Source organism: Apis dorsata, unplaced genomic scaffold, assembly GCF_000469605.1.
Source record: "Apis dorsata unplaced genomic scaffold, Apis dorsata 1.3 scaffold_256, whole genome shotgun sequence".
NCBI lineage: Eukaryota > Metazoa > Arthropoda > Insecta > Hymenoptera > Apidae > Apis > Apis dorsata.
The window spans coordinates 493,303-503,721 of NW_006263534.1; the positions used below are offsets into that span (position 1 = coordinate 493,303).

The 10,419-nt window shown below is 21.2% G+C and overlaps 1 protein-coding gene and 1 long non-coding RNA gene across 11 annotated transcripts in view; one reads left to right on the forward strand and one right to left on the reverse strand.

The window, feature by feature from the left end:
- Positions 1 to 10,419, forward strand: part of LOC102673856 (cytochrome b5 reductase 4) — a 21,572-nt gene that overhangs the window by 930 nt on the left and 10,223 nt on the right. For 4 of the 10 annotated variants that reach the window (XR_421852.2, XR_004150574.1, XR_421855.2 and 1 more), the window contains exon 2: positions 1,516 to 1,835. The exons of 2 other annotated variants lie outside the window; for them this stretch is intronic. Coding sequence is in view for 1 of the 8 variants with exons in the window: in XM_006616237.2 (XP_006616300.1) it covers positions 1,604 to 1,835 (232 nt within the window). In the remaining 7 variants the exon portion in view is untranslated. Of the gene's footprint in view, positions 1 to 1,457; positions 1,836 to 7,057; positions 7,749 to 10,419 lie in introns of those variants that run through there. 4 more of the 10 variants (XR_004150573.1, XR_421854.2, XR_421856.2 and 1 more) reach the window with 4 other exon arrangements.
- LOC116185700 lies at positions 3,405 to 7,175 on the reverse strand. The gene is made up of 2 exons (XR_004150577.1): positions 7,019 to 7,175; positions 3,405 to 3,634 (listed from the first exon to the last, which is right to left on the reverse strand). It is a non-coding gene; the product is annotated as an uncharacterized LOC116185700 (long non-coding RNA).

Sequence of the window (10,419 nt, forward strand, 5' to 3'; positions counted from 1 at the left end):
AAATATTATAATTCTTTTAATCTAAAATGTTATATTAATTAAAAAAAAATTAAATTTTTTTACAATCTTTATCGTAAATTACAATATATTATTATTTAAATATATGTTTTTAGTTATTTTATTGATTCAAAATTATTTAATTTATTTGCATTTTAAAATTATTACATCATTTGAGTAATAACTTTATAATATTTAACTTATAATATTATAGAATGTTATTATCAAATATTACTATAAATTAGTAGGTCTTATTCTTTTTACTATTTTTATTTTTTATACATTATATCGAGTTTTGTTATTATTAATTATAACATTCTATATCTTTTTTCCTTTGTTAACAGGTTTATTCAATAGCGCGTAATGTATTTCAGATATCAGTTTATTAAACCAATTCCAACGTTGGATTGTTTTGTTCATTTTTATATTTCTATTATTTATTTATTTTTTGCAATATACTTTTTGTTTATATAAAATTTATTATTTAAATAATTTTTTTATTGTGAAATTAATTTTTTAATTTCTTATAACTTTTTAAAATATTCAATTGCCAATTTTAAATATAATTATTTAAATTTTGAAATTCGCTGCATCGAGATATAAATAGATAAAATTCTTTTTAAACTTTATCATTTATTAAAATAATTTGTGATATGTGTTGAAAAATAGATATAGCGAAGAAATTTTAAAATTTTAAAATTTTTTTAAAAATAATTTATTTTATATTTTTTTGTATTCTATTTTGTATTCTTTATTTATTCTTTCATTTTTATTTATAAATAATACAAAAAATTATTACAGCATTTTATGAATACTTATTTTCAAAGAAATATAATATTTTTTTATATTTATATAATTTACAAATTATTTAAGGAATTTAAATTTTCATTATATTAAAAAATTGAGAAAAAAATAATATGAATATTTCGACTTTCATTCTGAGTTTCACTTTCTCATATTTTTGATTATGATAGAAATTACATGTGCTTTGCGATAAATTTAAAAACGTTTTAAAACTATTTGTTCAGCAACCGCGTATACGAGCAGAGACTTCCGGCAGTTTAAGTATCACCATTAAAAGACAATTTTATTTGAACGATATCATGTTTAATCAAGATTATTTTTGATCATTTGATTGATTATATTTGATCATTACCACTAATCATAATAATGACTTTTATTATCATTTATTTTAATATTTTATTATTTATTATATTTTATTAATATTCTACTATGTGTAATTAATTATTATTATTAATATATATATATATTTTAATCTTACATATTTTTAATTGCTATTGTTATTTACATTTTTTTGCAATTATTTTTGTGGATATGAAATAATTGAAAGAAAAAAATTATTAAGGCAAATATTTTATCAATAACTAACAAAAACATAAATTTCAGTTAAAACTAATAGAACGAATTTTAATAAAAGGAATTTTGATTCTCATTTACAGCAATAATTCAAAAGTGAGAATACACAACAAGTATAACAGTTTTTCTTGTTTTTCTCAGATTCGATGCGCTACTATAAAATATTTCATGTTGATAAAATACAAATTATAAATTTGCTTTTCTGTGAATTAAAACAAAAGAAGTCAGAATGAAGAAATGTCCGGCTCAAGATCAACAAGAAAAGGTAAATGAGTTAGAAGTGAACAATGATGCTAAAGACATTCAAGAGAAGATGAAGAAGGTGGAGGTGAAGTCTTCGTCTGTTAGTTCTTTGGCGAAGAATGATGTACTGTTACCTAGTGGAATTGCTCGAGTAAAGCAATTTCAGGAAGCGAGAGCAGTTACTCAAACGAGATCATCGTCATCAGGCTCGGCTACTGGTGAGCTAATTCATTGATTGTTCAAAAATAAGTTTTTGGGCTTGGCTTTTAATTCCGTTTGCTTTTATTTGCTATATAGAAGATTCATTCATTATTTTATTTAGCAATTGAATATATTTAATTTTATTAAACTAAGGTAATGGATTAGCATATTTTATTTGCAATTTTTCCAATCTATAAAAATTCTTTTATATTTTGTTTTTTGATATTGTACTTATAGAAGAAAATTATAAGGATTTGTCTAATATTTTTTTTCTATATTGTTTTTTTTTCCTTGGCTCCTATTTTATAAAATTTGAAAAATTCAGAAGATTTTCATAAATTTTCCTTAATATTTTCCTTAAGTTTTATAAAGATTAGCAAAATATTAAAATATGTCATTTGGTTTTTAATATTTTACAATATTCTCATATATAATGATTTCTAATATTCTCTGACTATCTTGAGAAACAAAATCTAAATTTTAATATATTATTAAATACATAAGTTAAAACTCAAATGTTATCAGCTTTTTTTTATATCATCAAAAAAATGTTATTAAATATTATTGCATCATTTATTCTCTTTCGTGTTGATATCATGTAATTTTAAATTTATAATTTAATTCCAAAGCATAAATCAATTTTTCTGCAAATTGAATCTTTCAACTTCATGCAACTTGAATCGTTTCCAAGTTTATGAGAGAGAGTATCTAGAACATGACACATTTAATAAATTGAAATAGTTAATTATGGCTAAATACGATTTAAATCATATCTATTAAGTAAACTTTGATGTTTTATCACGAATATTTCATTTATCGCAATTACTCGGCTTTTAAAAGCTTTTGCATACATCTTATATTATTAAAATAAAATTTTATCATATTCCTACAGTTTTAATGTTACATACAGTTCATAATATAAAAAATAAAATATATATAAATAATATAAATATGTAAAAGCAATAAAATTTCTATAAAAATTAATTTTTTTATAAAATACTTTAAATAAATTGAAAATATATTTATTTATTAATTTTATTATTAATTTATTAAATTTAAATTAAAGATTCATTTATAAAATTAATACAATAATAATAATTCAATTATAAAATAATAAAATTTTTAATTTTTGATGTAATGTTGTCAGAACTTAGAGTTGTCCTAATTAAAATTTTACAAAAACATATATAAAGTTGAGCAATTTTTATTTCAAATGAAAATAATTAATATTTAACAATAAAGATATTTTTTAAATAAATTTAAAAATTTTATTTTAAAGATTAATTATTCAAATAATTTATTGTTAATTGATACATAATTTTAAATAATAATAAAAATTTTTTTATATTGAAAAAATAAAAAAATCATCTTTTAAATCAGGAAATAAAAGTTAAAAATATGTTTAAATCTGGATATAAAAAAAATAATTTTGAGAAATAGAAATTTTGTCAATCCTGAAAAAGTGGCAAAAAGATTAGAAACACTTTAAAAATACTTCATAGAAGGTTATTCTACAGTACTTTTTCTCATATCATTTCGATTTATCTTCAAACTCGTTTTCACGACTTTTCAACTTCGTTAATCGAATATCATCGATCGGAGATCAACAAATCATCCATTCATCCCAACCAATCGATTACAATCTGATAGCTGGATCATGCCCGGTTCGCATTATTGGGTCAGGATAGGGCAGGGCAGGGCCGTTTGGCAGGTACATTTTGTCCCCTGTCCTGTCCCGATAGTGAGAATTGGTCTTACTTGTGATTGGAATTTGGAAGAAGAAAGCATCGTGGGATTTAAGATCGACGTTTCATCTCTGAAAAAGGACTTTTCTCATTCGAAAGTCGTTCCCGATTTACATTATCGGATCAGGATAGGGTAGGGCAGGGCCATTTCGGTATAACCATTCTGTCCCCTGTCCTGTCCCGATAGTGAGAATCGGTACTGAATCGAAATTATGAACGACTGTTTTTTTGTTCATTCTTTGCTTTACGAATTTTTTCAGGAATAGTAGAATTTTTGGTTATTTGAATATATATTATATATATTATATAAAAATTCTATTTAAATTTTCAATTATTTAAAAGTTTTATCATTTGAATATGCTATTGTTCTATTACTTTGAATGTCCTGTATATGAGAAGTTTTACTGTTAAAATAATATTTGAGAAACGATTGCTCGTTCTTTCTTTATTTTATGAGTCTCTTTGTAGAAATAGTAGAACCTTTGAATATGTATTACGTAAAAGTTCTACTATTTCAATTTCCTACTGTTTGAAAGTTCCATTTGAATGTTTATGAATAGAGGTTCAACTATTTGAGTTGATCCATTCAAAAAATAATAGCATAGAAGCTTTACTGTTCAAATGTTGTATTATAGAAGTTCTATTATTTTGCGTTTTGCTTTGTATTACTCTAATATTTTCAATGTTTTTAATGAATGTTCTAACATTTAAAATCTTTAAAAAATGTTTTGTATATTTAAAAAATTTCTTTCTAAGTAATTAAGATAATAATATATTTTTTTAAATAATTATATTATTTTTGCATCATAAAAAAAAATAACAGTGATCACGAATTCCTCTTCCCCAGTATAGCACACATTATCTATTCTTTTATTTGTATTTCATAGTCATCGTTTAACTTCCAATTCTATAAAATTTAGTGTATTTAAATGCTTTAATCGAATTTAATCGAATATTTAATGTGGGATTTAAATCCTTCGTCATGTAGGCGACAAACGTATCGGGCATTACATTTAATTGGCTACATTGAATCTTAATTGGTTTAAATAGCCTTAACTTTAGTTCAGAAATTTCATTAATCGATTCTTTTCATTAAAATAAGTTGATTCAAGCATTTGAGTTAAAAAAATTATGATGTCGTAAGAATGATTTTAATTTACATATAATTATATTTTTTGCGTGAATCTTACGTAGAGAAATTTTAAATGAACATGATTATAAAAGAATCATGCTACAATTGAATATAATTTATTTCTTAAAAGATAAAAAGCAAATAATCCATAAAGTTTTGAATTGTAATCGTCATTTATTTTATTGCAAAATTATTGATAACATATAAATTGTAAATGATAGAGTAAAAACAGAAAGATGTTTAAATCTTGTTGAATGATATTTAATGTTCTTTTTATTTCTATATTCTTAATTGTTTGTATGAAAATTAAAAATTAAGTGAAAATCAAATATATGAATGAGAAAAGTATTTCTTAAAAAATGTCTTTTTATTTTATTTTATATTCCATTATTTCATATTCTATATTTTAAATTATCACACAATTTTATATTCAACCCAAATTGGATTTTTTAATCAATTTCTTTGATGGAAGTGGAATTTTTTTTATTTGCGGATATCAATTGATTATTCTCTTAAATGAATCTATTTTTTTTATTCCAATGTTTAATAATGAAGATGGAAACGATAATATTATCATTGAATTTTCTATTAGAAAATTTATATTTCATTCAATTGATATAATTTAAAGAAATTAGTTATTTTATAAAAATATATTTTATAGAATAATTTTCTCTTATATTTATAAAAATTGCATAATTAATTCTATAATATTAAAGATAAAGAAATTTTTTTTTGTATAAAATATCTAAAATTTCATCATGTTATATGTGAATAATAACATCATTATACACTTGACTGAAAAATTGTTCATGAAGATAGAAATAGCAAGATTAAGTTACCTCTAATTAATAAAATTTCATGTCATTAAGCATCTAAAGTGCTTGCGAACGTATCTCTCAACACTGAATTTATGTCAGTTTTGTACACTACAAGTATTTTTAAAAAACAATACATTTAAATGTTAGATAATTAAAATTTAGAATCTAATTTAATTAAATTACAAATATCTATTTTGTCTCAAATATTTTTTCATTGTTTCTGACAATTATATTTATTTTATATATATTTATATATATATATTTTTTTAAAAATTACTTTAATAAAACAATAATTATTATTTTAAATTCAACAATGTTTATAAATTATTAATCATTAATTATATTTTTATATGAAAATTAGAAGGAAAAATTAATTAATTCTTTATATTTTTATCATATATCTTTCTCAGATGTAACCATCCACAGTTAGAAGAAAAGAATTGCGAACTAATAATAACTTGTACAATACTAAACTGTCTTTAAATATTATATAATTCATTATTTAAATGTTAGATTCTAATATATGTAATATCATAATACATACTAAACCTCATAGTTTCTTAAAGGAAATTATAAGGAAAACTATATCACACGATCAGATACTCAGGGAGGGTTTAACAATTCAGAAGTGAATGAATAGTCAGCATTCGATCGAATTATGTATAGCTGAGAAAAAAAGATACCGAGTTATTCGAAAATTCAGGATTAGGTGAAAATAGGTATATATAAGGTATATATAATATTAAATATACTGTTATTTCCAAGAAATATAAAGAATAAAGAAATGTTGCTCTAAGTTCTTCTTGATACTGAAACAATCAATTTATATTATATAAATAACATACATATATATTTATACATAATTTATACATAAATATATTATATACTGCATAATATATATAAGTATATATATACATATATTTAAGAGAAAATCAAATATTTATAACGTCATATTTGTGGAATATATAATAAAGGCTTGGTTCATTAATTATTAATTTATTTAAAAAAAATTTTACTCAAACAATAAAATATAGCAATAAGTCTTTATTTTTTTATAAAATGATACTTATTAATGATAATATAATACAAGCAAAAAAGAAAAAAAAAATCAAAGAATGCTTGAAAAATAAAGAACTATTCATTTCAATTAGATCTACATAAATCAATAAGAAATGAATGTATGAATGTATGAATGAAAATATGACTTGATAAACATATCAATAGATCTATTCAATTTTCTTCTTGTACATCCTACATAAATGATAAAAATTAAACTACACTGAATATCAATAGATACATACATATATAATTCCTATTTTAATAAAAATACTTGCCATGCTTTCAATATCATATCTTTCTAGAATTTTCTAAAAAAGCAATCTAAATGAATCATTTGAAATGAGTTTTCATTTCACAAAAGTACTACTATCAAAAAAAAAAAAATTCAATCAATCAGATTCAATGCTTTCAAATTTTTTTTTAATAATTTAGAATAAACTAATTACTTATTCGAACTAATTACTTATTCCTTGTTTCAAATCAAGTTAGCTCTTGTTATCTTCAATTTGAGATGAAATTGAGATTCATCCTCAATCACCACGGACTGAGAATCACGCGTTCACAAGAGATCCTGCGTGTTAGGCATGCCGTAGCTACTATATTGATCTACCTGTCTGAGGGCTATATCGGTCCGCGTGTTTGGTGCAGTACCTTCTAGTCCAGCGCGGGATCAACGTTTTACCCTGCTTCTCATCTATCGTGATCACGTTTCCCTAAAACACACAATACATAGTTTAATGTATCGCATCCATCGACATCTGTGAATTATTTTGATCTTTGAATTATTTTATCCACTTTATAACATTAACGTCACCTTAGACGATCTCTTCAGATCCGAAATTGAGATTGAAATTGAAATCGAGTTGAAAAATCATAAGGGATAGAAAGAAGAGAAAGATGAATTTTTTTAATTTCCATTTAGAATTTAGAATGGACCTTGGCACAGATATTGGATATTGCAATGTTGGATTCTTTTGAATAGAGAGACTGTGCGCGTGTTTTTCTCGATATTATTCATCGGTGATTCTGGTCACTGAGGATCACGTTGAAAGTGAGAATTGTTTGTCAATTTTATCTGAACAGAATCGATCGACGTCACTATTGGTTGTTTCGGCTGATTTCCGGAACTTTTCCTGAGGGATATTAGGTCATCCAATAAATAATGAGATTGTTTGGGTACGTATATTGGAAATAGGAAATGAAAAATATTTTTTAGAAATCCTTTGTGATTTAAAAAATTGGACTGGATATTTTGTTCGAATTTTTTTGATTCAGAGAAAATATCCTTTTGTATCATAACTTTTTTAATCAAAATCCATGAATTAATATTGGTTACGATCATTCTTTATTGTTAGAGCGAGTATTATGCAAATATATAAAATCTTCAAAATAAAATATATATTTGCTATAATATTTAAATGATAAAACAAATTTATGTTTTAATAATGTTAATAAAAATGAGAATTTCTACATATTTACACTCGAATTATCGAAAATATCCAAATTATAAATTTATTAATAAATTGATTTAAAATATGTCTTGAAAAGATTTTAATTTTTCTTTAATAAAATTTTCAGTTATAAGATATAGTCAGATTTTAGAAGATTTACATTATTTATGGGATGAATTTAAGTATAAAGAGTCTATATACTGACGCATAATATTCCCGCCATTTTTCACGACTCATTTCCGTTGACATGATGGACTATGATTTGTTTGCATTTTTCTGTTGTTGATTTGCGTGGGATCAGTAATTTTTGCAAAAGATATATATTTCTGATGTATTTAATATTGAAACTATTAAATAGAAATTTTGATTATTAATGTTTTAAGTTTTTTATAATTTTTTTCAACAAAGACAAATTGATTCATCAAAAGCGTAAATAAATTGTTTTTTAAACTGCATCAGAGGTATTGATTTTTGTCTTTCTTTTTTTAATTAAAAAAAAAAAAAATATAAAGTTATCGACTTTTTCGATTATATTATATTATTAAATATTTTTTAAAATATTTTTTAATATATTTTTTAAAATCGAGTAATAATAAATTTTATTACTTATTAAATTATTAAATTATTTTTTAAATTAAATTTAAAAAATATTATAAAAAACATTTAAATATGTTAAAAATTTGTAATTTGTAATGTAAATTTGTAATTGTATGCACTGTTTTTTCTTCATTTTTTGTTTTTTTTCGTTGCTTTTCGATTTTGCCACCATATTTCTAAAACAATTGAGATTGTTTTAGGAAAATTTTATCTGAAACATTGGATTTATCTGAACATTATATTGGATATGAATAATTACGCTTTTATAAGATCTTAATTTTATGTGAAAATATTTTTATTTCTTGCATTAATAGAAAATTTTATAACAAATGTTTTCCATTAAATAATTATATCGCAACTATATTGCAAAAATTTTATCAGATGAATCACATTTTAAAACAATCTATTATTATTTTATTTTTGCTTGGTAAAATAAAATAATCTATTCTTTTATTTTATATGCTTTAATGAAAATATTTATCTTTGATTCTTTGTAAATGGTTTTTTTATAATTATATATACGAAAAGCTAATTATTTTTATCTTTTACTCGAGTTTATTATTTGGTTAAGAGAAACACGTGTAAAATAATTGAAGTACTTTCAAAAAAAGCGATGTAAAGTCATTTGCTTATAATTTAGTATGAATAAATTATATTTTATAATAATTGTTTCTATGAAAAGATTTTCTTTTTTCATAAGTTGTTCCATGAAAACTTGAACACAATCTTTGGTTATATTTTGACGTTTTAAATGGTTTCTTTCTCGAGACTACATTTTTAAATTACAGTAAAATGATCAAAGTTATTTTAAATTCTTTGTATAATTATTTTTTTTAGAGAGAAAATTTTAAAAAGTTTTAAATCTATTTCTTTTTATTTGTGAATAACAATTTTATTTGAAATATAGAAATTTAGAAATATAATTTTAATATAATTTTTATTTTTATTTAAAATTAATGATTATTACTATGAAATAAATTATTATCTATAATAATATTTATATTATTAATTTTTAATGAAATGGATTAAAAATTATTATACAATGGAATGAAAAAAAAAAGCATATTTATTATAGAATCTGATATTACTATTTTATTATCACATTATATTATTATATTATCAATTATATAGTAGATTCTTTATATTACTTGTTAATGCATTGCAATTTTTTTTAAATAAAATATAAAAGAAAGAAAATCTAAGATATAAAAACATTAAAAATTATTGTACTTTTATCTTTTTAAATTCAATTTATAAATTTATATCGTGCACATTAAGCACTAAATATGAAAATTATATAACAATTTTATCACAATTTTTATTTATTTTTATAATGTATATAATATATAATAGTAATATAATAGTACAAAATTATAAATATTAATTTGTAAATTAATAAAGAAAAATAGATTTAATAATTAATATTTTGGATTATTTTTTTTGTAATAATTTTTTTTTTCCAGGAAATGCATTTGATATCACACTTTTTGCACAATGCATTTTCTTGTACATTTTTATTGATACGCGTTTAATGTATTTACATATAATTACATTTGCATATATATCTGAATATATTATCTTAAATTTAAATAAACTTGCAAAAAATAGCATATTTTTTCATTATAAATATTAAAAAAAAAATTTACTACTATATAAAAATTGACAACTATTATTCTTAAAAATTATTAAAAAATCTTTCCTTATCATATTTATTTATTATCATATTTATCATATTTTATATATTTGAGATGCATACCGAATGCAAAGAATTAAAAAAAAAAAAAAAAAAAAAAATTAAA